The 26,573-nt window shown below is 31.4% G+C and overlaps 5 protein-coding genes across 12 annotated transcripts in view; 4 read left to right on the top strand and 1 right to left on the bottom strand.

Annotated features, from left to right (window-relative positions):
* Nucleotides 1-762: 762 nt before the first annotated feature.
* Nucleotides 763-2,080, top strand: LOC143150525 (GSK3-beta interaction protein). The gene is made up of 2 exons (XM_076318862.1): nt 763-986; nt 1,068-2,080. Exon 2 carries the CDS (start codon nt 1,097-1,099, stop codon nt 1,448-1,450), a length of 354 nt encoding a protein of 117 aa, XP_076174977.1. The 5' UTR covers nt 763-986; nt 1,068-1,096; the 3' UTR covers nt 1,451-2,080.
* Dmtn (transmembrane and coiled-coil domain 2 protein Dmtn) lies at nt 1,073-10,657 on the top strand. 5 transcript variants are annotated; one of them, XM_076318844.1, is made up of 12 exons: nt 1,073-1,214; nt 2,547-2,739; nt 4,940-5,085; nt 5,351-5,549; nt 6,136-6,301; nt 6,462-6,690; nt 7,131-7,175; nt 7,456-7,538; nt 8,524-8,852; nt 8,968-9,368; nt 10,139-10,293; nt 10,472-10,657. In XM_076318844.1, exons 3-11 carry the CDS (start codon nt 4,949-4,951, stop codon nt 10,287-10,289), a joined length of 1,740 nt encoding a protein of 579 aa, XP_076174959.1. In that variant the 5' UTR covers nt 1,073-1,214; nt 2,547-2,739; nt 4,940-4,948; the 3' UTR covers nt 10,290-10,293; nt 10,472-10,657. The 5 variants fall into 5 exon arrangements, with proteins under 5 accessions (XP_076174959.1, XP_076174962.1, XP_076174961.1 ...); XM_076318847.1 differs by lacking the exon at nt 1,073-1,214 and having other exon boundaries at nt 2,418-2,739; nt 8,563-8,852; XM_076318846.1 differs by lacking the exon at nt 1,073-1,214 and having other exon boundaries at nt 2,418-2,739; nt 10,169-10,293.
* A 4,863-nt stretch (nt 10,658-15,520) lies between these two features.
* LOC143150548 (uncharacterized) lies at nt 15,521-18,720 on the bottom strand. Of its 2 annotated transcripts, none has more exons than XM_076318914.1 (4): nt 18,294-18,720; nt 17,601-18,035; nt 17,201-17,446; nt 15,521-17,113 (listed from the first exon to the last, which is right to left on the bottom strand). In XM_076318914.1, the coding sequence occupies exons 1-4, from the start codon at nt 18,432-18,434 to the stop codon at nt 15,677-15,679; spliced, it is 2,259 nt and encodes a 752-aa protein (XP_076175029.1). In that variant the 5' UTR covers nt 18,435-18,720; the 3' UTR covers nt 15,521-15,676. The 2 variants fall into 2 exon arrangements, with proteins under 2 accessions (XP_076175029.1, XP_076175030.1); XM_076318915.1 differs by lacking the exon at nt 18,294-18,720 and adding an exon at nt 18,154-18,246.
* A 699-nt stretch (nt 18,721-19,419) lies between these two features.
* Usp39 (ubiquitin specific protease 39) lies at nt 19,420-21,813 on the top strand. Its single transcript, XM_076318916.1, has 9 exons — nt 19,420-19,498; nt 19,817-20,095; nt 20,178-20,353; nt 20,427-20,652; nt 20,727-21,013; nt 21,077-21,205; nt 21,274-21,335; nt 21,413-21,635; nt 21,710-21,813. The coding sequence occupies exons 1-9, from the start codon at nt 19,420-19,422 to the stop codon at nt 21,773-21,775; spliced, it is 1,527 nt and encodes a 508-aa protein (XP_076175031.1). The 3' UTR covers nt 21,776-21,813.
* Nucleotides 21,814-22,283: 470 nt separating this feature from the next.
* The window catches only part of LOC143150547 (rap guanine nucleotide exchange factor 2), a 300,304-nt gene continuing 296,014 nt past the window's right edge, over nt 22,284-26,573 (top strand). For all 3 annotated transcript variants that reach the window (XM_076318903.1, XM_076318900.1, XM_076318899.1), the window contains exon 1: nt 22,284-22,539. The gene's annotated coding sequence lies outside the window, so the exon portion shown is untranslated. The remainder of the gene's footprint in view (nt 22,540-26,573) is intronic.

Below are 26,573 nucleotides of genomic sequence, written 5' to 3'. Positions count from 1 at the left end.
TCTCGAAACATAATAAACTCGTGTCCTTGAAATCTCAATGCGAGACGCAAAACAGATTTTGCAAACCGAATGTTTACGATAAAAATTGACTTAACACGTGGAACTTTTACGTTTCATAAAAGATACAAGACAGTTATTACAATAACGGAATTGCATTTCTATGACAACCATTGAGTTTCTGTAAGAATATTAATTGATTTCTCGTTACAAAATTAACATCTCATTACACTAATAATATTTAATCCTGAAAAGGTTCGTAATTAATCAAATTATACTCGGTCATCTTCTACGTATTTTCAATTTAAAAAATAAAATAATGACTTTTTGTCGTTTGTGATACAACTAACCGTCAAACAATGACGCACTGTGCATAACTGCGTCGAATAATGTAGCAATGCATGCATCTAGTTCGTGTCGCCAAAAATAGAACAAAATTCACAATTTTCAAAGTGAAATTTACGTAACTTATAACGTACTACATATTGTTATTCCCTTCTGCATATATATATATAAACGGAAATGTACCAAAGTTTACGTAACTATCTTAAAAATAAGTTGGAGGATTATCGAAATCGTTATTGAATTAATAGTTTACTTTCTTGGCGGCATAAATAAGTTTTCCCGTTTATTGGTTCAATATTACGGCAAACTTGGTAACGCGGGTTTCTCGCAGATGGCGCTACCTGCGCCGAGAAGTTGCGCGCGCTTACTCGATTTATAGTCAGTACACGGAGTGCATTCGGTGCATGTGCACTGGTGAGTACGTGGGAATGAGAGTGCAACATAATTTGTAACGGCGTAATGTCAAGGACTAAAACTGACCACGGATTATAGTCACTGCCGTCGCCAAACAGCGATATTGTATATCCCTTGGAAACAAATACTTCAACGGATAATTACATAATCGTTTGATCTTGGTCTTTGACCCTGAATCTAACCTGTCCACGTGCTACTTCTGCACGCAGAATACACGAGTACGGTGTAACGTGAGTAACATTGCGTTGACGGAACTAGAAATTTGTATGATTGCCAATTCGATCTAGAATATTATATGCTTCGATGAAAAGTTGTTCGTTGATGCTGCCAAGACGAAAGAATGAAGGAAGAGGAGGATAAAGTGTTGAACGAAGAACAGTGGAAACAGGAAGCACAAGCTGTCATCAATGATGTGAAGCAACATGTAACGAGCATCGAAGTATCGGAGAAATTGCAGAGTACCGACCAATTTATTTATTTGAATCTAACCACCTTGGAGGGCTTGAAATTTTGTATAGAATTATCGAGTGCTGGATTTTCGGTGGTCGGTAATCAGCATGACGATACATCGAACACTGGGAACGAATATTTCGAAACGCCCTACAGCCTATTAGGGCTTGTCAGTCCCCAGTACCGAAATTCTTTTGGCAATTCGCTCTTTGACAAGCTTAAGAAATTGAGTGACGAACAATAATCATATATCATGGAAATTTTTCATACTTTTCGATACATTTCTAGCTGTTGCGAAACTTTCATTGCAATGTCAAATATATGTAGATAGATACGAAGATTTTCATCTAATCATTTGCATGCATGCCTTTCAAAATCAATCACTTGAAATATAAAATAAATCGTAGATACTGGTCGAATGCGTGCGTTCTCTGCGCAGCGTTCATTTAGCCCGAACATAGTCGAAGATGTCCGAGCACGCAGTAATTTGCAAGGACAGGATCGTATTCGATACGTAGTAACAAGTGTTCTAATGTTCTCGTGTTTTGACGTCAGCCGATTAATGCTGCCAAGAAAGTTTCTTGACCAGGCAAAACTTTTAAGGCACACAATGCCGTGTTAAATATGACGTACAACATTGTCAATAAAGAAAGCCATCCGATAATCACATAAAATGTATACTACTTTCAAGTGATGATACGTAATTGCATTATGGTGATGGACAAGATACTTCTGTTCATTATCGAAAAACATATTTTCTAAATGTACGCATTCGACGAAGTAACACCTAAGAAGAAAATTAAAAGTAAATGTAAAATAGAAAACGTCATATGATGAATTTACTAAACAATAAATAAATTTAACATGAAACCAGCATTCAAATAATCTAATCTGAAAGAGGAAAGAAAATCACTATTTGCATTGTGACGAAAATAGATATCTAAACATTTTCATTTCTTAATTTTTCGCGTTACGTCATTTACAGTTTGATGTTTACTGTTTAAAATAGAATTTTAAGTGCTCCTATCTCGAAAATTTACCCAGGCCTGTATGCAATGGATACGGTAATGCGATACTGACCAATCGTACGTTCCTAGGAAATATCCCTAGGAATCGAGAGATCAGTCGGTGCAGTGGTAATATCGGTTGTGTTTACCCCCTCCGCTGCGTTCGTTGCTCTATGCCCCGTTTGGCGTATTCCACTGTCGAGTTGTGAAGTAACGAAGCGGTTTCGCCGAATGTGTCGCATCGTGTGCGCATTTCGTAGTGTTTCTGAATGAGTTTATCATCGATCAAGTGCTTGGGAACGACACAGTGTATTGTATTTGTTAACATTGCAGTGGCTAGTGTAACGATGTCGAATAGTGAGCGATGACACGCCCGTGAAAAACGATAACGACGGTGATCCTTTGATTGACCAGAAACGACAGAGAAAACGTACTAAGTAAAGGACCCCCTTTGTGTATTTGCATGACATTACATCGAACAAAACATGCTTCAACCACGAGCTACGTGTAGCTGGCGGTAAAAAGAGTAAGTCACGAATATTTTTGTAAATCGAGTGTCAAACTACCGCCGAATTTTGACAGATCATTTGTTTTTATTCCATGGTCGTACCCTATTTCACAATATCAGTGTGAAAGGGGTGGGACGATCGCCTCCTATATCTCTTTTGAACATACACAATTGTAAGTGGTATCATACGTGCAGAAATGGATCTCAATAGTAACGTAATATCACAGAGTACAGGTTGTTGAACATCATCAATTTTCATTCGATATACGTACATGTGTATTTAAAAGTTCCTCATTTTTATTATTTCTCTAACATGACTACATAATTTTCCAATAAAGTAATAGTTCAAAATAAAACAGTTTTTTAAAAACTTTTTGTTTTACATATTTTATAACTGATTGAAATTACCTTGTTATTTCCGTTACAAATACTTAGATTACATAAAATCCGTTGTATAGCGGGATTTGTGTCATTCGCTGCAAAATTTTTTAAACATTTTCTTGTATATTTTGTATTTACATTTGTTCTTTCCTCAAAGTTCCATTGAATCCTAAAGAATGCATGTGTATTTTTTTATCTATATTTCACTATATACCGCGACAGGAATTTCATCTAACGAAACGAAAGTGTGCAAAACAAGTTCAAACTATTTTATTTAATTATTACATTGCGTTTAATATATATAAAATAAATATTTAATATTAAATTCAATTGTGTACGTTTTCCGATATATTTTAATCTTTTTAATTATTATTACTTTCGATGTATCGGTTATATTTCGCACTTAACATTATTGGCGTATGCCATAATTAATGTTAATTATGTATTAATTTTTTTAACGTTCAATACTTACGAACCCATTCAATTTTGTACTATCTGTTATTCTACATTGTTCGTGTTTTCTCCGCGTAATGTGTTGGTCATAAAGAAGCAATGCCGATAGTCTAATTATGATGATAAGAATGATTCATCAGTTAAAGGATTGGGTTAAAGGTGATACAATGTAAAAGAACTGTCTCACAGTCTCTTTCAGAGTTTTTTTTAATAGAGTAGTACATTTTTTAATTGAATGACTTATTTATTATTTCATTTGAAAAAAAAAAAAACTTTTTTTATATTACTTTTGATATACTTTTTAATTATGATTGTGGAGAGAACAATGTAATATATTATTGCTTTTGTAATTATAAAAATAATATAATAATTACTTTCATTACTAGTATTAATTACTTTATAATCAAATCGTTAAATTAAAATATATTTTGTTCTAAAGAAACCATTCAGAATCCTATTTAACTCAAGTATTCAATATACTATTTTGGGACAAGTATAATCCATATATATGTAGACAAAGTTTAGATTAGATAGTGTTACCCTCAGAGAAAATTCTAGCTTAAAATAGATATATGGATAGCAAGTGAAATGGAATTATTTATTTTATAATTTGTTAATTTTATCATTTAAATATATACTTTTTATATTTTTGTTGGTTCAAAATTATGATGGATAAAATTGGTGAATGAAATATGAATTATAATTTTGGATTACATTGATTTATAAATTATTTTCTCGATAAATATTCTTTGTTTATTTCATACAATTAAATCAGATTTGAAAGAACAAGTATGTTTGGTTTTGATAATATCTTATAAAACATGTCTTTGTAGATTATGATAAGATATGATAAAGAATACATATTTTGTACTTATGGACATGATAATGATAATTTACAAATTAACAATCCGACACAATGCTTTAAAGTGAGTTATGTTATAAATTAATATCAACTTACAAATACTTATAATAAGAAATGCTATATTACTTTTCTTTTCACATGCTATACTCTTTAACAGATTTGTTAAAGACAGTTTTGTTTGTTTCTTTGTTGTTTTCTTTTTGTTTTTTGGTTTTTTTTTTCCCCGAAATAACAATTTATCTATGCAACATGTCCTAAAGTGAGTGGTGCAAACAAGGAGAGGATTCTCTATTCAAAAGTATATTAATAATATAGAATACTTTGTATATAATTTTATTTTGTAAAAGTAATTTTAGATTAATTTTAAAATTAACACTCCTCATTTTGTTTTTACTTTTATATACCATATTACTTCATTTTTACTACTCACTGTAGTACACCTTGTATATATAATATTCATAAATGAATTCATAAATTTAATAAAAATATAGTAATAACAAAGTTAGACAACAATTTTTCCAGAAAAAGGGAATGGCTAGTTTGATGGTAACCGCTTCAAGTAAGAATAGTTCACGCAGTGCATCACCCAACAGAGGAAATACATTAACTTCACCTCAACAATTACCAGCTAGTTTGGATCGTACACCGAAAGCACGTAATGCTTCATTGTAAGATCTGATTTATTTTAGATATAGCATTTTAATATACATGTTTGCATAGATTAAGATTAAACTTTTTTATTTTTTTATAGTATTTTACATGAAACTGAAAAGTTCAGAAGCTTATGCTTTGGTACCATGTACCTAATGATACAATATACAATAATTTTGTTCTTACAAATATGAAAATTAAGTTGCTAAACAAAAAAAAGTTAAGCTAAAGCTATAAAGTAAATAAAAGGAGAACAGTACAAAATTAAATTTGACTTCGCAGTTCCCAAACAGGGGAGGGTAGTACAGGCAGTGGAAGTAGTGGTGGTGGAGGTACTATCAGCATGAAAGGTAGTAGGCAAAAATCACCAGGAACTGTGTTTCGAGTAGGAGATGCTATGGATGAACCAAATACCAATTTAATCACTGCCGAATCAGATGAGTTTGTGCCAAATATTCACCCACCAACTGATGATGAGGGAGTATGTATCTAACTTATTTTAAAACATCTTCAGTTTCTAAAAGTTTCAAAGCCATTTAATATATTGTGTATTTTAATAATCTTCTTGGTTTTAAATAATTTGTTTATTAGGCTTTGATGGTTTCATATAAGTTTAGTTTAGTTCTAATAATAAAAGTATTTTTATGCATGATAAAGTAAATACATTAGAGAAATATAAAATTTGTAATAGTATTCTTTTTAATATTTACTGCAATAATAAATATAATTATACAGTCTTATATAAAGTTGCTTATGCAATGCGATGCTATTGTACATGCAGTAACAATTACACTGCATTGCAAGGTCATCAACTATAACTGTATAATCAGGGTTATAGGTTAAAGAATGGAGTTATTTGCATCATTTTCTGAGTGGCTTCAAAATTGAACATCTCAGTCTTTAAGTATTCAGAACTGAAATCACAAACTAAACGTTATGAAATATTCTACACGAAGAAATGTGTTTTGTTTGTTACAATTTATGTCACATTATTCCATATTACTTTTATTATTTGTGAATTAAGTATACTACTATATATACTATTATGATATTTAATTTATTTACAGGAACAATATCATGCAACACAATCGTTCCTATCAAATGGCTCCTCTGAATTAATCACTGATGATGTTGATTCAAGTGCAGCTCGTGTTTGTCAAGCTATTGAGCACATTCAAAGTAAAATTGCTAAAACGCGAGAGCTTATAAGAATAGAACAAACCACGCGTGATGGTAATTTTTTAAGATTAGCAGTTAATTAACATAATGCATAATTGCTGTCAAGTAGAACCTTAAGATAATTTTCTAAATTATGATAACATATAACACAAAATAATTGCCAATTTTATCAAATCTATGTATTCAAAACGTTAAATAGTGTATTTTCTTTCAGAAAATGTTAATGAATATTTGAAGTTAGCTGCTAATGCAGATAAGCAACAACTTACTAGAATCAAGGCAGTCTTTGAGAAAAAGAATCAAAAATCAGCGCACAGTATTTCTCAACTTCAAAAAAAATTGGAGAGTTATACAAAAAAGTTAAAACATTATGAATTAAATGGCGCACCTACAAGTCACAGACAACCTCGAGAAGTGCTTCGTGACATGGGACAAGGGCTTAAGTAAGTATATTTTTCCTTTCTTAGTAATATGTACAATTTTTCAATTAACTTAGTGCAGTAGTAAAAAGGTTATATTTATTGACGCGTACGTATATTTAATTTACTAATGTAGCTACTATACTTATATAATTGACATATATATAAAGATATCACTATTTGTGTTCTAGATATTTAGAAGCATTCTTTAGCATTGATCAATTTTAAGTTGATACTAAGTTTTGTTTGTAATATTAATGTTTTAATATTAGAATAATAAAAAGTTAATATAACATGCTATGTAATAAGTCAATTTTCAATTTAACAATAACTAATAGTACTATTTCATGCACTATTAGTTCAATAAAAATTCTTGTTTTGTTATTTATTCCTTTTTTAATACATCTTTTATTCTTCTAAGTATAGAGAATGATATCTTCATCTAATTTAAGACTCACTTCCAGAAACGTGGGTGGCAATATCAGAGATGGAATCACTGGTTTTTCAGGGTGAGTGTTCGTGTGAAAATAGATTTTAAAATAATATTCTTAACACTTTTCCCAATTTATATGTTTTCTTATAATTCTGCTTTTAGGTATTGTTATTTTACCAAATAAACATTCACATATTCATTGAAATTGTAATGCAAACAAAGCAGAAATTTTTGTTTATTTCATTTGTCATTATAATCTAGAAATTGTAAATTATCATGTAAATTAATTGATTGTTTAAAAAAATATTTTTTATGAAGGTAATGCTTCTAATTACCTCTTTCTTTAAATGTTTCAGAAGTGTAATGTCAAAACCAAGGGAATTTGCACACTTAATTAAAAACAAATTTGGTAGTGCTGATAATATAAATACCTTGTCACGTGAGTAAACTTTATTATAAACTGCTTTATTTATTTAACATGATATTGTATAATTCCAATTTTATTCTATTATTTGACTTACAAATAAAGTTTGCTATACAAAATGTCGAGTAAAATTTTATGTTTAAAAAGCACTCTCACAAGTATATGTTGCTTTATGCTAATAAACAATAATCTTACAAGCAGTAGTATGCACATTTTAATTTATTTATCAACGTAAATGTAAATACACTTTAAAAAGTATTTTAATCTTGTGTTCATCTATAATCGAAGGATAAATATCATTTAATATTTTGTGCTGTCATGGCAGTTGAGAGTAGTAAGTAATATTTTGGCTCAGTGTTTCTCCTATATTTTCTTATATTCTTCTATGTTATACAATGTTTCTTCCTTTTTAATGTTTGCAAACATCCCAATTTGTGATGTATGTACCATGTGTATTTTAATTTTCTTATAAATTTAGTTATTTAAATTGCTAATATTATTATTGTACTTTATTTTAAATTATAAAAAAATAATTTTGCTTGTATAAACATTTAATCTATAAAACAATTTTAATATCAGAATGTTGTGTTTACATATTATAAGCTTTATACTTTTATTACTGTTTTGTTATTTACTAATTTTACCTTGTACTTTTTAGTGGCTTCCATAAATCAAATATTTGCTTTCTTTGATATTAGTTATCCAATACATCTGCCAAATGCAGTTAAATTTTATTGAGAGTGAGATATCTTCCAAAAATATAAACTATAAGAAAAAAATAATTATGTAACAAAGTAGTCTATAACCGACATAAAGTTGCATATACAATGAAACAGTTTTAAATTATAAATAATCATAAGGTTTACAATAACATATCAGTCGCATAGGATGACAGAAATATTTTAGTATGAAGACCTAAATAGATAAATTAGCTGTTAAACAAAGGCGAATAATTTGGTATTGGATAACATTCTAACTTGCGACATCTGTGTCCCTGCAGATGGCTCGACTTTTTATGTAAACGATACACCGCGTGCAGGTAATGGAGATAACGCTAGTGTTGAAGATGAAAAGGCACATCATGGATCAGCTACACTTCCCGGTGGATGTAGTTTAGGATCTACTCATAGTGCAGCAGGGATAAAATTTCCATCCGAAGAAGGTTCAGAGTGTTCTAGTGTTACAAGTGAAAGTGGACCTGGTAGTAGACGACAAGCACACACATGTCACAGTAATAATGCTGCACTTAGTCTTAAATCTATTTTCTCGGAATTAAAAGAGCACAGAGAAAATCTTGATCGGATGAGAGAAAAATTAGAAAGCTTAAAGGTTTGTTCCCTATAATACTAAAAATTTAGAAAAATCTATCCATTATTTCAGTACTCTCAAACTGTTTTACATACTTTGTTAACTTGCAGTTAATCTCATTATTAAATAATTTTAGACTTTGCAACAAGAGGTAACATTTCTTTCCCATGCTTTGCAAGAGGAACGTTTTAGAAGCGAGCGTTTGGAAGAACAAATTAATGATCTGACTGAACTGCATCAAAACGAAGTAGAAAATTTGAAACAAGCTATAACTGATATGGAAGAAAAAGTACGATATCAAAGTGAAGATCGTTTAAGAGACATACACGAAATGTTGGAAAGTTATCAAACTAAAATTTCTACTATGGAACATCAACAACAGCAGCACCAGCAGTATGTCACTTTGGAAGGTTTAGATAATAGCAATGCAAGAGCATTGGTTGTAAAACTCATAAATGTAGTATTAACAGTGTTGCAAGTTATTCTACTCCTTGTTGCAACGGGTGCTGGTATAATGATGCCTTTCCTTAGGACCAGGTATAGTTATTTCTTATTTTAAACTACTTCAAAAGAGTATTATTGATGTGGTCATGAAGATCTTATGAAATGGCTTTATTTTCATTCTTATAAGGGGAGTTGCTATAAAAGATCTTATATTTATATATATTTGTATGACATCATTTTTCTTAACATTTTCTGTTTTCATATACATCCTTATTCTTAATTCTTCATAGCATATATTGCCATCAGATTTTAATTTTTGTTTTATTTTGTTAAAAATTTAAGCACATACATTGTTTTTCATATTCGAAATAAATATTATAATAAATATAGTCAACTCGAGCGTAGTTTGTTTTAAATAAACTTTTTGACCTTTACTTTGGGTTATCTTTAATATACAAATTATGACTGTTTATACCTAGAAATATATAAGTAAACAAATTGTACAATTCCAATAATTGAAACAAATATAGAAATGAAAATATTTACCATTGATAACGAATTTATCATAAATTAGACAAATGTGATAAAATTAATTATGTAAGTTGTACAAAAAAAAGTTTACTTTAAAGTTTAAATACAGAATGTAGGTCAAACTTATGCAACTTAGTATTATTTTCATACTAAGTTATGTTTTTCGTACACAATTAAATACTTATATGCTTTTAGGTATAAACAATTATATTTTGTATATTAAACTGAACTCAAAACAAAGGATTAAAACATTTACTTAAAATAAACCATGCTTGTTTGGATTATGCTTATTATCATATTTGTTTTATTTTGTTTTTGCATTTCTGTTACAGCTGTACTAAGCCTCATTGTTTCATGTGCAGGGTGCGCATACTAACGACTGTGATTGTTGTACTGGGCATAGTGTTCGTGCTCAAACAATGGCCTGAGGTACACGACGTTGGCAGTCGCCTCATGCGCCATCTTAAACAGACGCTTAAGTAGCATCGTAAGTACTTTATTATTTTTCTAATATTTACGAAAACTAAATATGAAGTAATTTTTAAAGTATGTAAAGTTATATCATATCGTTGATGTCTTTTAATGATTTAATTTTAATTTATATTCCAACTAATCTGATCTCCAATTTTATTTAAAGTATAGTAAATAAATTAGCTTTATTTTAGGGTGGTATACTTAAATTCACTATACCCTGTGATGAAGAAAAATTGTACACAATGATCAACATTTTGGATCCGTTTATCAGTGCTGTAGTTTTAGAGCAATAATAGTAGATATATGCGCAAATGACTTTATTTGTATTTCAAATTTGATTATATTCACCATTAATTTATTAAATAAAAACAAATCTATTTGGTATTGTTAACAGAATTACAATACATAAAACATATTTTGCTGTACAAAACTGTTTCGCTTAGAAACACAAATTTTTTAGAGAAGAAATATGTAAAAGTGTCTTTACCCCTTATGTAATTGTAAATTTAATTTCAATATTCTTATTTTTATCTGAGCACTTTCGTTCAAAAAAAAATAACTGCATTTGATATGATTAATTGCATGCAAGTAATATAAAGATAATTATAATTTGTAATAAAATAAAAAAACTGCTACGAAACATAAACGAAGCAGTAATTATAATGCTGTACACTGATATTGCTTGATTACATACGGCACGTTGTTAGAAAAAGTTACTCTGATGAAGTGATGCCAAGTGGTGATTATGTTAACTTTTACATGAGTCATTGATTAACGTGGAATTAGAAGAAATTATTAAAAAAGAGAAAGTACTGATTCAAAGGTAGAAAACAAAATGTTCTACCACCAGTGTCTGTGGGTGGTCTAACCACCCTTTTAAAATTGAAATTTAAGTGATTGATATTTCTGTGCAAGCATGTAATTTACAAAATTCATAATTCTAAACCAAATGTTTATAATTGAACGCATCCAATTGTTGAACAGTAATATAATTTGAGAAACCAGGAGAGCACTTACATCATTATAGATACTTCTTCATTCATAGTGTATAAAATAACATGAGCCATTCTTTAGTGTTGATAATAAGATTGGGTAACTTTGTAAATTGTAGAAACTACAATATGTTTCATTACATTTTTATGTTTAATTTACAAATTATTTCTACATCCTGAAAACTTCAAAAATTGGTAATGTTTAAATATAAACAAATGTATACACAACATTCAATATCAAAAGAGGACCATCATGCTCTCTTCCTCTTATTCTATAACATTAATTTGTTTCATGTACAATATAAGAGAAATACTTGCTTGAGAATAAATGATATTCAGATATGTTTTTTAGTTTCTCATGAGTGCTTCAAACCACCACAGACACAAGTATGCATACATATGATAATGAATATAAAGAAATGAACCATGACAGACATAGAAATGAGAGAAAGACTGATGGACTACATCGCTGTTACAATTGTGAATAATTTAATATTTCTGGCAATTTTATGTTGCTAACTATTCAGAAATGTTAAACCAGTAGAACAATGAAAAAAATATAACATCAGTTGCAAAATTGTATAATTATATAGAAAAAATAATGATTCTTAAATTAACATAGGTGCTCAAATCTGTGAGTTGTGTAAAATATTTTACTCTATGCAATTTTGTATTGTATTGTTGCTATTTAATAGCGACATATGATTTACTTTATTAAATAAGTTCCCTAGTTTTTTACTTTATAGCTTTATTACAAGCACAGTATCAGAAAATATGAAGTTTCACAGCTAAATATTATTTTACGGATGTGTGACGAGCGAAGGAAAAAGAATACTTTCCCGATAATCATTGGTTCCTTTTTTATCGTTTAATATATAAAATCCTCTTTATGTTTTACAAATAATTTATCGTTTATATTAAGTTCGCATAATTAGGTTTTCTGTTATTTGCACATATTGGACTATGTAATGTTATTGTTTCGTTGATCTATGAAAAATACGAAAAGTCGTTTTTAATCGATAAACAAAAACTGTAAATAAAATAAAATTTTTATGGTAGCATATTTCATTTCTAGCAATTGTTTTTCACAAATACATCATCATATTTCCAATTTCTCTACTTAATTCTATGATATTTCGATACAGTGTACTATCTTCAGACCTCATATTTTATTGTATTGTTTTTATTACATAAATTTTCAATCATTATTATCTATTGAAAACAGTTTTCTGTTTTCATCACTATATGAGTAAAAAAACAAAATTACATGTGAAATTCAAGTACTATTACAAAATTTGTCACTAAACATACTGAAAGATTAATGGCAAAAAATTCTATTAACTATTAATACTTTGTCACTTTATTGAGAATTGAAGACAGGAATTTGATGGTGTATTTATCATTTTTCCAGGAAAATTTGCATATTTTCAGACTGCGTATATTTTTTTATTGTCTCAAAATAATTTCGTTTACTATTTTATCATAGAAATTTGTTTAGTTACATTTATTAGTAATTATGAGAAACCTTTCTCTCTAACAATCTTTTTGCGTTCCTAAGTAGTCGTTTTTATGTCTATGAATTTAAACACATCGCTGTGACTATTCTAAGTTTATATGTAAACATAGAAAGTTAAAAATCAGTTTTGGGATCAATATAATCACGAACAAAAATTTTAAAATAGTTGTACTCTTTTATCAAGTGTAACTTCGGCAAAGAAGAATGTCTGCAACAGTACTAGAACCATGTTTGAACAAATACAGATGATATATCGCTGATGATATATTGATTCTATTGAAATAATATTACGTTATTTAAATTGAATCTCGACTAAAATATATGTTTGCTTATTATTGTGTAAGTGACAACTATACAAAATATATAGGGTGCTCAGTGATGAGCTTGTACATATATGTTTTATTATTGTAAAATGCGTTCATTTTTATTTTTTATCGAATGTTATCCATTCTCAATTGTCAATATTCAGCTCAATGATGAGGACTAAAATTCTATTTGCATATATGTATAAGATAATGATTGGAAAACATAAAGTACAAGAGTTGTACATCCGATTGCCTGCTTGTAGTTCATATCGAATAAATGAGACACCCTATATGTATTGTGTAGCTTTAGATCGTGGTGCTTTGTAAGATACATATGTAATCCAATATTAGAGAATTTGTTAACACCATCGACCACCGAGTTAGCGAGGGCCCCTATCTGCACGCTTACAATAATATTTATATAGTAAAATTTGGAAGAAGAGAAGCGATTTTAAAAAGAAAATTAAAGAAAGGACAAGTTACAAATATTTATATCAACAAGAAGTTACACACATGTCAAACAACGATGGACGTATTTTGTATCTTACATTGTTACATTTTTCTATAAGTTTTTCTTTTTATCGCGGCTGTTTACAATTTTATATGTACTTTATATTTACTAAACTTCATGGGGGAACGCACGACGTATGCTTAAATAATTTGCGACAAGTTAACGCAATCGTGGAGTTCAATATAGTCGTTACTCACTATCCTTGTAATTTTAGGGGCCCCCTAGTTATAGTATAGAGGGAAAAGTAACGAAGTAAATATCGTCATCGATGCCTTGCATAGGTAGTTAATGTCAAATTATAGATTAAATATTTGTTGTCAATTGTAGGACGATGTAGGGCAATACAAACAGCGATTATAATGGAAATTGTTATCACGCTAGACACATACTACACATTATGCACACACACAAGTGTGCATATGTAATAGCTGCGTAACAGGTCAGTGTAATAATGTAGTTAAAGACAGAAATAAGTTTATGTCCATTTTTAAAAATACCGACGTACGCGTGTAACGCCTGTATTATGTTATTGCTGCAAAAAGACAATTTTAAGCCAACTATCAATATAGCAGCTCTTGTCATTAATATTATTATTTAATACCGTTTCGAAATAAAAAGAATTTTTAATAAAATCGGTCATTTTTCCGCTAATTTAAATCTTCCTTATTGCTAACTAGATTAATTAAACCTTCTGTATAAGAGAAAGGTGTTTTATTATTTCGAATTTTCTTGGTTGAAGTAACAGTAAATAAAAAAATAATGTGAATAGGTGTATAAAACTTAAAAATAACTCTGAAGGTGACTGTAAAGTTTTTATATTTTTTATCGAGAAGATTTGTCAATAATAATATTACAATCATCACAAATTTACAAATAATGTAATCGTTTTTTTATTATTATATATCACAATTTCTACTTTGTATAGTGCTGAAAGCTGTTTTATTCGAAAGAGAATCGCTGGGATGCCACAGAAATATAAGATGTGTTAAAGGCGATCATATGTAATTCTAATCTTCTGTAAAGTTTATAAAATTATATCATTAACAAGATATAATCACCATTCTATCTATAGCATTTCCTTGCAATAAAAGTAGCTATCAGCCTTTGATTTATTAAATAATATGTTAATATTTTGCTAGTATCGATAAGAAAATATTTCATTTTCCTTATGATAATCATATTGTATTATTGATAGTAAAAGCTGCATTTTCTAATTTTTCAGTAGTGTTTATAACAATTTTTAATGCACATAGAATATGAAGTGTAAATTTTCAAATGTTTATGTAATAAAAAGAATATTTCATTTTATTCAACATATATAAATATGTTTCTAAATAAATTGGGTTCATATTGCTGTATGAATAATAGTATGTTACTATATTCTATTTCCTAGAAGTATATTAAAAAATAGATTAAAAATTAATTTGTTTTAATTTCATTCAGTAAAGTTAGACATCATCAAATGATTCAAGATTTTTGTTATAATTAAAATACAAATATTTGATCATAAATTTTTAAAATTTACACTTTCTACTTGAATTGTCTTGAAAATATGTTACAAATGTTACTAAGCATTTTAATATACATCATTAGGAAAATTGAGTATTATAAATCAAAAACCATTTCCTGTCATGCAATATATAGACTGATAAGCTTATAACATGTTTATCACTTTGATAACTTATTTTTAAGTTGACTCTATATATTTTGTGGCTCAAGTAACAGCAACTGTTCATCTTCAAAGTATTCTTTTAGAACAATACAGATCGTAAATAGAAAAAGTAGATAGTTTCAAAGTATTAACATACTTCGGTAAAATATTCATACCGGTATAAAAGAAAATAATGTAAATAATTGTTTAATTTCATTTTTTTTTCTAAATATACGGTTGGCTTTAGAAAACATATCTTTACCCCTTGCAAAGAATTCTCGAAAATATATTCTTTGTATACAGCTTTAACATATATGCTACAGTAAAGGAATACATCATGGTGACTAATGCCGCTTTTTATAAAATGCAGACTCAATATTTTATTTTCTATCATGCATTGTCTGTATTACTTCAATGTTTTTCAATCTGCAGTAATCTGAATTCCCTCTTGAGAATCTCGAAGCACAATTTCTGCTGGTAAAATATTCTTTATCTCTTTCTGACGAGGAACTGGATCTTCTTTTTTCACAGTCGGTGTAGCATGATGTTTTTTTTTGTGACACATCATAGTTGATCTTGAGACAAATGTTTTGCCACATGCATCACATTCATATGGTCGCTCTCCAGTGTGCAGTCTCTTATGAATAGCCATAGGAGTAAACTGTGTGAATGTTTTACCACAAATATCGCATCTGTAAGGTCGTTCTCCTGTATGTAGTCTTCTGTGACATCTTAACGCAGCCCTTCTGGCAAACACTTTTCCACACATATCACATTTAAAACTTTTCTCCCCAGTGTGCATTGTTGAATGAATTTTGAGATCTACACGCGTTAAAAAACCTTTACCACAAACTTCACACAAATACGGTTTCTCACCAGTGTGAATACGTAAGTGTGTATTAAGATAACTTTTACTAACAAACATTTTATTACATACCACGCATGGATATTGTCGATTATCCATGCCTGAATGTATTTTTTGATGACTTTTACAGAGCCCTTTAGTTATGAAACCTCTACCACATATTTCACAGACATATGGTTTAACACCAAGGTGTCTATTTTGATGGTCTAATAAAGATTGTTTTGTTTTGAAATGTTGTCCACAAGTGTTACATGGAAATGGTTTTAAGTCTGAATGTACTCTTTGGTGAAGAACAAGGTAGCTTTTAGACTGGAAACCTTTACCACATGTAGAACAATTGTAATCAAACTGTCCTGTATGTGTGGCTGTATGTTGTGCAAGTCCTATTTTACTGCGAAACGCTTTTTCACAAGTCACACACTGAAAAGGTTTTTCACCAGTATGTTTTCGCATATGTTCTTGTAATTTATAATTTGTCCTATATTGTTTTCCGCAGTGGGTGCAAACTTTTGGAGTCCATTTTTGTCTCACTGTTGTTTGTTTCTTTTGTTCGTCCATATTTGTATCATTTTGTAAAGGTACTAATTCTGATTCTGCAATTTCTTTTTCTTTGCTGATTGTTTTATTTTTATGTACATCACATCTTTCTTTATGTATATTTAATGCATCTACACTTGTATAATATAGACCGCAAGAACAGCAACAAAAATACTGTTCAAAATGTGCTACCATATTACTTGATCCTAATGTTGCTTCGTTACAAAATGGACACACATACCAATGTGACCCTGTTTCATCAATTGTAGGATTATTAAGTGTTGATTCTAATAATGTATGTTTTGCTCTTTTTGTATATTCAACTAATATTTCCGTATTTCCGGTTGCAACTTGACTTGTCGATGCTAAAGTATTTGTTTGGGAAGGAGTTGTATGTGTAGGGGATTCGTTCTCCCCAACATGTGCTTCTTCTATATCACTACCCTCATGTGGTACCTGTAAATTGAAATTGTTCATTTATTTACTGCAAAAATTTGGTTGTATTATATAAAATTATATTATTTTTCCAATTCAACTACTTACACTATTTTCAAGTACATTTGTTGGGTCCTCTGTAGTTAATCTATCCTTCAATCTACGATATTCTTGTTTTACTGATTCATACTTCATATTGTCACAATAATGTACTATTTGTTCTCTATTTTGATCTTCAGGAGTTATAGAAGTCACATAATTTATTCCTAATTGACCCAAATGATCGCTTACTGTTAAATTTCCAACCACTGTCATATCACCCTCTAGATGTACTGCTATTTGATGATTGGAAACCTATAATAAGACAGTATAAATAAGTTACTCTTAAAACCATGGAGATTAATAGTTCAAAAGTATTTATATTTAAAATATCATCTCAATATATACAGTACAATTATATCCCAGCAAATATGTTCAAGCCAAAAAGAAGATTTATCAGTTCATTTACTTCTCGTATATGTTCGTCGACCATTCTGACAGTATCGCCACTTAAACAGTCGATACCTGTAACCTCGATACCAGCATCCTGTTGTCCTATTTCTTCTTGTGTAACAACTTGTTCACCACCTGCCAGATCCATTTCATCCATAACTTGCATCGTATGTATAGTAGCTTCTCTTGTCTCCTGAGGAACTACATGATTTTGTACATCTTCAATATTACTTTGTATTCTATCTATATTCCTTTGAATTCTGCTCATTTCTTCTACTTCCACCAAATCATGCTTTGATATTCGAACAACTCCATCTTTAGCAATTTCTTTTAACATTTCCATGAACATCCCTTCTGTATGTAAACATTTTTCACGAAAGTCAAACAATTGATCCAACTTATAAGCACATTCCTCGCACACTATTTTTGGTAGTTGATCATTCATAGATACCTGAAAATGATTAATTAATTGATTAATAACACAGATATTTTGTTTTAAGCATGATATGAACAAGCATTATAATCTTTGGAATGTTTGTTTAAACTGTTTATTGTCAAAGTCAACATACATCCTGATCATCGTTATAAGATCGTGAAACCTTGCACCAATTTTCTTTCTCTATTTATAGTTAAATTAAAAAGAGGGGGTGAGGATGTAGTTCTAAAGATTGCAGTGAAATTGGACCTCTATCTTTACGCACGATTTTACCTGCACTGGCAAGCACGCGGCTATTTTTTTGTCAATGTTGCGCATCTGATCGCCGGCTTCAAAGATCGGTAATCCCATTAGAATACCCGTTTTGGTCGCGCATAGACGACATAAATAATCAAATTCCTCGACGACGGCCATATCAACAGAACAGAGAAGATCGTCTTGTTGCCAGACCAAACGAACGACCCAAGATCCGATTAAAGCTTTTACTTTAAATCCAACGGGAAAAGTCTGTTATGTGATTCAACGAACTTGTGGCACGCATTACGATGTTCCCTAATCCGGCTTCTGAAGATCTTTAGTTTAAAGTCTTTCTACTTTATAGATATGCATTATCCAAAGTATTTGTCAAGTGAGTCTGCGTTCACACCATCGGGAGTCTTACAATCAGTCGTACTTGTAGCGGGGGAAACAGCTTGCGCTGCTCTCTTTTCATCTAAAAAGAATCAGTTTTGTAGGTGGCGTGCAAAGCATTCTTTCCATCGATTAACGAGATATCGAAGATCGAAAAATTTTCCTGGTTGCATTTTTGAATAACGAGTATTTGATATAATATAAATTTATTTAATTTCTGGTATTTCACAACACTGTTCTAGTTACTGAAATATAAAATAATGTCAAACAATGTTGTTTGTCTATTATAAATTCAGACAAATAAATTTCTATTTGCTCATTTTTTAAATAATGCACATTTTTTGTAAATGTTGCTATTTAATTAATAGAATAATAATAATATATTTAATAGATTTAAAAGTATATTTAAAAAAAAAACACACTTAATAAATTTGTTTAAGTAATGCTATTAATTAAAAATGCATTTGAAAAATATGCTAAGAATGTTTTCATTTTCTGTTAAAAGTAAATGAAAAATAAATGCATTGATAGATATCATTAAAGTGCATTCTTATTTCTATTCCACTAATTTTTATTTGAATATTTTTTAAACATCATAAGAAAAAGTAAATTAAAACTATCAACATTATTTTATTTATTTAATAAAATATTAGAGTAAATCAACATAATTTAAGATATGATATTATTTATAGATATATTCTGTTTTGTATAAATAAATATAAAGTAACTACTATATAAAAATGTTTTTCTATTTAATCTGTAATAAAAAATGGCGACGAATAAACAGGAGTATCAACAAAAACGGAAATTCATAGAGAACCAAAGTGATTCAGATGACGATACCGACAGTGAGTAGTTGCGATTGCAGTTTTCACAATTTCAATTGTCATCCATTATTAGTGATCATTATAAACTTAATGCAGTGGTATAAATTCATTGTTTACATACTTGTATTTTAAGGTTAGATGTCTTTCCTTCAGTTTTATATTTATTATAGTTTAATGTACAATCGTTTGACATATAATTTATACATTATATAATTATTAGTGGAATTTAGATTAATTTAAATAAGCATATGGATTGACAAATATTTACTTTATATTTAGATACAAATATCTAACCTAAAATAATTTACAATACAATTTAGTTTATTTGTTCAATTACAGAAAGCGTTAAAATTGCGAAAACAAATGCAGAAGCACCACGACTGTGTCCTTATTTGGATACAATAAATCGCCAATTTTTAGACTTTGATTTTGAAAAATTATGTTCAGTATCATTGTCAAGGATTAACGTGTACGCTTGTCTTGTATGTGGAAAGTATTTCCAAGGTAGAGGTACTAATACTCATGCATATACACACAGTGTGGCAGAAAGCCATCATGTATTTCTTAATCTTCATACTTTAAAATTTTATTGTTTACCCGACAATTATGAAATAATTGGTAAGTTAATATTATTATTATTATTGTCATTTAACTTATGTTAAAATGTGTTAGTATTTAACAATAAACAATTACTGTTTAGATTCATCATTAGATGACATAAAATATGTTTTAAATCCTACATTTGATAAAACACAAATTGCTCATTTGGATAAAAGCGATAAATTATCAAGAGCTATAGACGGTTCATTATATTCTCCAGGTATTGTGGGAATGAATAATATTAAAGCAAACGATTATTGCAATGTTATTTTACAAGTGAGTAATTTTTAGATATTTACATTTATCAATGTATTGTTTTAGTAAAATTAAAAATTAAATTGTTATACAGGCACTTTCCCATGTCACACCTTTAAGGGACTTTTTTTTAAGAGAGTCTAATTATTCTCATGTAAAAAGGCCACCTGGTGATTCTTCCTATCTTTTAGTTCAACGATTTGGAGAGTTAATGAGAAAATTATGGAATCCACGTAACTTTAAAGCACACGTTAGTCCCCATGAAATGTTACAAGCTGTTGTCTTATGGAGTAAAAAAAGATTTCAATTTACGGAACAGGGTATATGATTGTTACATTTAGACAATTATTGTTACTAATATAAGAGATTTTATATTTTAAAATGAAATTTGTAGGTGATCCAATTGATTTTCTTTCATGGTTTTTGAATGCTCTTCATTTAGCATTAAATGGTACGAAAAAACGTGATTCCAGTATAGTGTACAAAACGTTTTTGGGTCATATGCGTATATACACACGAAAAATACCGCCACTTGAACTAGATGAAAGTCAAAGAAGTGAATTGCTTCACACTGTAGAATATGGTCAAACTGTAACCGAAAGTCCATTTTTATATTTAACATGTGATCTTCCTCCACCGCCTCTCTTTAAAGATCAATTCACTGAAAATATCATTCCTCAAGTAAGTAGTGAATAATGTATACATTGCAATTATAATAAAATGTAACTTTCTTTGTTTCTATAGGTCAATTTGTATACACTATTAAATAAATTTAATGCTGTAACTGAAAAGGAATATAAAACCTATAAGGAGAATTTTATGAAAAGATTTGAAATTACAGAACTTCCTCCTTATCTTATACTTTACATAAAAGTAAGTATAAATCTTCTCATAATAAAAGTTAAGATCGTTCGATATATAAAGTTTTACTTTTTTTCCAGAGATTTACAAAGAATACGTTTTTTGTAGAAAAAAATCCTACTATAGTTAATTTCCCAGTTAAGTAAGTTTGTGTAACATTATGTTTTATATTTTAAGAAGAACACCAGATTCTAATTTAAATACATATACTGTTTCTAGAAATGTAGATTTTGGAGATATTTTGACGCCCGAAGTGAAACAAAGGCATCCATTTACAACATATGATTTAGTTGCAAATATAGTTCACGATGGTGAACCTGGTCAGGGAACATATAGGGTGCATATTTTACACAGAGCAACTGGTCAGTGGTACGAATTACAAGATTTGCACGTGACTCAAATTTTGCCACAGATGATAACATTAACCGAAGCATATATACAAGTATGTTTTTATATGCTTAAATTGTTAGAAATATTTTTAAATAAATATTCTTTAAACTTTTTTCTTTCTTCTAGATTTACGAATTGAAAAAAGATATACAAACGGAAAATGGTGAAAACAAAAATAAGAAGATAATATGATAATTATCAATTTTTAAATAAAAAATTTCAATTTTTCACATTCCTTCGTTCTTTACTACCCGACATGTTATAATAATATTAATTCTATAGGAATATTTAATGAGGAAATTCATAAACAGAAATTATTACATGAACGACAATATTGAAAAGATCAATCACGCGTCGCATGATAATTTGTAAAGATTTTTACGTTTAAGAATCGTTAGTTTATTACATAGCAAGTTGAAATTTAAACTTTATTCAGTCTTTACGCATTCGCGATACATTTATTAATACACGTGTCGTAAATTTGAAGTAACAACATAACAAAATTAAAAATAATAATTTCTTCTGTTAAGTCTGACACTACGAAACGCCGATCTAGCCGAAAAGTGCCGAACATTGCCGAGAAGATCGGAAGTGTAAACTGGAAGTAGAAGTTGCGCCGGCGGTAGGGGAAATTATAGCAAGGAGGGGGTTGGAGTGTCGCGCCGAAGCCGAAGCGAACCGGAGTAGAGTCACAGCCGGCCACGCGAGACGGTTACGAGCGAATGTCTGTTTCGTACGCTTCGTGTTTTTCAACCTTTTTTTCGCCGTGTCTTTTGTTTTCGGTGTGTATCGGGACTACGCGTTTCGCGTATTGTTCGTTAACTCGTTAGTGATACTGACGTTTTGTTTCGTTCATAGTTTACTACCGTGAGTGTTTTGTCTGTGTGCACGTTGTGTTGTCCAGTGTGTTCTCAGCACGTGGATTATCGCCGGTGGGAGCGACGCTCGCACGAACGGTGAGTACACCTTTTTCTTTTTAACGAAAACTTTTATGAAAGAGTTACTCGTGTCACGCGGGTCTGCATATATTCGCGACAAGGACAATTAGTAGCAGACGCAATGCGTGTGCAAGGGTTTTTGGAAAATCGTGGTAACTTACTAGCGGTAACGGTTCTATCTCGTATAAACGGCATCTGACGGAGAATCTCTATCCACTTTAAAGCGTTCCCGCGTAAGTTCTGTATCGAAGTTAGAGATGGGTATCGTTTCGCATGAAACCGTTTGAAACGCTATTTTAAATAGCGTCCGCCGATATAAATGCAAATAGTATTTCAAATATAACGAAATGATTTATTTCGAAAAGTATATCATCTAAATTCTTGCTAACAAACGATTATACGATTCTTCCTTCCAACCTAAGAATTTTTCGATGTTTTCCGTAACACCGTTGGAATTTATTGCTTCTGAAGCCCAATACGTAATTGGAGTTCTCAGCCGCGACCAATGACAGTTTAATACGAAATGCGAAATAGATTTTTCGTGTCGGTGATTGCAAAGTATTTCCATTTCAAATTGTACTCGATACTTGTTTACGATTTACTTTAATCTTATTTCCATCGATATATCGGAATTCCCTTCGGGACTTCGAAATAATGTTTTATTTACATTCATTTCGGCGTTCACCATTAAAAACAGTATTTCCCATATTTCTGTTTCACGCAATAGATAACTCTGGCCGCGTTTATTTCGATCTAGTGCGTGAAACCGTACTTCCATTTTCATGACAGTCTAAAACACCGTCCTCGAATCTGTACTAAAATTTCAGACACGTGATACGAATATAATGGACTCGACTTAGAGGTAAAATAAGTCATTTACTATTCCAAAAGCATGTCCGACCGTGGCTCGTTCTGTATCGAAACGTCGTGTAACGCCTTGGGATCGTTTTATCACCGACGCTATCAAGACTTTACCGGTTTCGAAGGTAACAAAAACGTAGGGCCCGCGGGACGTCTCAATTCTAATTTTCACGTAGGTCGGTTATTCTCGTACCCACGGCGCACGGTAATTCGGATTCGTGTCGGCGTCTTGCCAATACGCGTACCTTTCAGTAACCGTTCCGAATACCTGTTTCACGCGAACCTCGAAAAAACTGATTGCGTGGCCTCCGTGGCGGAGAGGAACGAGCCGCAACGTTCTTCGGTTAAAAAGAGGGGAGAGAAGGGAGGTACGTTGACTCGAAGAAGCCGGGAGTTTCGGATTCCTAGCATCTCGGCCTGTGATCGTTGCATCGCGTAAACCAGTTTCCGCATGCGGAACGATCCTCGATGACAGATCGAAGGCGCGTCATCGGGTACTCTCGCGCACCGTAAGCCGCCATATTTATATTCGACACATCGTGAATCGGAATATCGATGTTCCTTCAAACCCACGACGCGCACCGTAAATCCAACGGATACGAAATTCGGTGAACGTTTCGATCGCTATTTCCGATCGTTTTTCTTTCGCTGTAAATTACGCGAATCGTACGCGTTCGACCACGAGACCAGATGAAGATAACCGCGAAGAAATTCCTTCGAACAGATAAGGGATTTAATGTACGCGGGAAAGAGAACTGGCGGCCATTGAGTGTGTACGCCAATTAATATCTCGATGAACAGGTTCAGTTCACGAGTATACGTATAATATTTGGAATAATCTGAATAATGTTCCGCAACTTAGAAACATTCTGTCACGGTAAGTTAACGTTGTTTATACGATAACTATCGACACGATTTACGGAGCAAATTATTGGAAAATATGATCTGCGTCGAGTTTCAAATATAATTGATAAAATTTACCAAATACTCATCCACGGTTACTCCTCGTCAGTTCGTCTCCGCGATCAATTGTTCTTTTTTTTTTTAATTTAACACGTTCGGCATAAAGGAAGCCTCTATTTATACTTTTGAACGCACGTTTGTTTTTCGAAACCATTTATCATCAGCCATTTGGAGTGCATTTCGCGCGCATTGTTATCACCGTTTGCATAAATATTTTAATTAAATTTTCCAAAGAGAATCGTTTCCCGTTCCCTTTGTTCTTTCGCGAGTTTAACTTGAAGTTAATCGTTGCCAACCACTGTTTATTGTTTCAATCCTACCGAACGCGGTATCCGTGTACCGTACGTGTTATTTGCGTTGTTTTTGTTGTTTCTATTATTCCATGTTCGCGATTCGCGTAAATTTAGCCGCGTAATTTCGGAATTAGTCGAGAAAAATAAATCCCGAGGAAAATATAACGATCTCCGGGCTTCGTGTCTGGCGCGAAGCGACATATCCGTAAACCGATGGATCAGAATTCTCAGGTCGCGGAGGATGTTATTAGCGAGTTGCTCGTGGTATGTATGAAACGTGGGCGATGTATTAAGCAGAAATGCAGCGTTTGATGTATTATTTCGTTTTAAGATCCTCGGTTGACCGTCGCGTACTGTTACACCTGATGTTTCAATGTCCCAAAAACGTTTCACAATTTCGTACAAAATAGCCAAGCAACTCGCCCCCTCCCCCCTCCAGCCCACTACCCCACCCCTCAACCCCCACTCTCTTTCTCCTACGTACCGCTTTTTAAGCTCACGACTTCCCACCGGTGGACAGAAACGTGTCAAGGATGGAGATCATGGTTGTATTCATCTGCTAGAGACATCCTTGAGGCATTTAAATATCGATTGAGGATACAGGAGTGCATCGTCGAATGCTGGCTGCCGTGCCGGTGCAATTTAACGTGTGCACAAGCACAGCACGCCTAGTTCATTGTTTTTGCGCTCGCGCGCTATTTTATCGCGCTCGTTGCTTCGGTACCCTGGTCATTGTTTATGTTAATTCTTTTTATTCATAGTCCGGAATATTTACTCTATATTGCTCGGAGGAAGGGGGGTATATGTACCAAGGTGGCGCGATAACATTGGACCATGTAAAATAATAATAATAATAGATTGTGGTAATTTTCTTTTATTTTAATACATTTGTATTATTGAAATAACAATAATACATTGCAGTAATTTTCTTTTATTTTAATACATTCAAATTAGGTTTCATGACTGCATTTTCAACTGCACTTCTCTTGCGCATTTTTTTTTTTTTTTTATAAATACGTACATACATATTTATGTACACGTGTACTTCCACACACGTGTAATGAAAACTTTTAATAATAATAGCGATAATGTAAATTTTATATTCGCATTTTATTTTAGCATTTCGATGGATCGGATAGTTTTTGATATCCGATGTGTTTTATTTTCTGGTGTTATGATACCGTCTTAAGGTATTAACATAATCTTTGGAAACAATCTACGTACACTGTCCACAGTTGTTTCACACCGCAACACGCAACGTTCACAATCTAAGAATCCCAGTTCCTTTTGATATTTTATCTCCTTCCTTTCCACTATCCTTATCTTCCTTTTTCCTATCTCCGACTCTATAATTATTCTTTCATACACGTGCCTCTTCCGTCTTAATAATATCTTTTTGTATCTCGTACATATCGTCCATACATTGTCCGAATACTCTTATTATATATTTTTAGAATCTTATCCACGCCGCTATCCACATCTTTCCAATCTTCGACTCTGCAATTATTCCTTCCTACGCGTATCTCTTTCTTCTTTGCATGTATCATTACACCCTTGTTACTCGTTTCAAGAATTCCATGCACTTACCTGAACGGGGCCAATACATCCAGCACACTTTCGAAGAATAATTACAAAAAAGAGAACCTTTCCGAGAAACTCCACCGTAAGAAGTGACCGCGGAATGAAACAAAGTCCATCGATCCTACGATATATAAAAAAGAAACAGATATCACGAGGAAGAAGGTGAACCTCGACGGAGAATACTCACGGCGCGTGACATCGTTCCGAGCCGTGAAACGTGAAACGCGTACTCCCGGAAAGGGTTAAACACGCGATGAAGAAAGTTGCGCGCGATTTAAATACGGGTTTTCTTCTACTTCTTCTACTTCTTCAATGGATCTCTCACCGTGCACGGGAAGGCATTATTGTTTTCCC

Source organism: Ptiloglossa arizonensis, chromosome 8 (genome assembly GCF_051014685.1).
Source record: "Ptiloglossa arizonensis isolate GNS036 chromosome 8, iyPtiAriz1_principal, whole genome shotgun sequence".
In the NCBI taxonomy this organism is placed as follows: Eukaryota; Metazoa; Arthropoda; class Insecta; order Hymenoptera; family Colletidae; genus Ptiloglossa; species Ptiloglossa arizonensis.
This window is presented reverse-complemented; position numbering and strand designations above follow the sequence as displayed.

Coding starts and splice junctions, on each gene's coding strand:
- LOC143150525 (XM_076318862.1), top strand. CDS start 1,097: ATGAAGGAAGAGGAGGATAAAGTGTTGAACGAAGAACAGTGGAAACAG.
- Dmtn (XM_076318844.1), top strand. CDS start 4,949: ATGGCTAGTTTGATGGTAACCGCTTCAAGTAAGAATAGTTCACGCAGT. Junction 8,853..8,967: donor AAAAATTAGAAAGCTTAAAG/GTTTGTTCCCTA, acceptor AAATAATTTTAG/ACTTTGCAACAAGAGGTAAC. Junction 9,369..10,138: donor ATGCCTTTCCTTAGGACCAG/GTATAGTTATTT, acceptor TTTCTGTTACAG/CTGTACTAAGCCTCATTGTT.
- LOC143150548 (XM_076318914.1), bottom strand. CDS start 18,434: ATGGCCGTCGTCGAGGAATTTGATTATTTATGTCGTCTATGCGCGACC. Junction 17,447..17,600: donor TCGACGAACATATACGAGAA/GTAAATGAACTG, acceptor GTCTTATTATAG/GTTTCCAATCATCAAATAGC. Junction 17,114..17,200: donor CAAATGTACTTGAAAATAGT/GTAAGTAGTTGA, acceptor TTCAATTTACAG/GTACCACATGAGGGTAGTGA.
- Usp39 (XM_076318916.1), top strand. CDS start 19,420: ATGGCGACGAATAAACAGGAGTATCAACAAAAACGGAAATTCATAGAG. Junction 20,096..20,177: donor CGACAATTATGAAATAATTG/GTAAGTTAATAT, acceptor ATTACTGTTTAG/ATTCATCATTAGATGACATA. Junction 21,336..21,412: donor ATAGTTAATTTCCCAGTTAA/GTAAGTTTGTGT, acceptor TACTGTTTCTAG/AAATGTAGATTTTGGAGATA.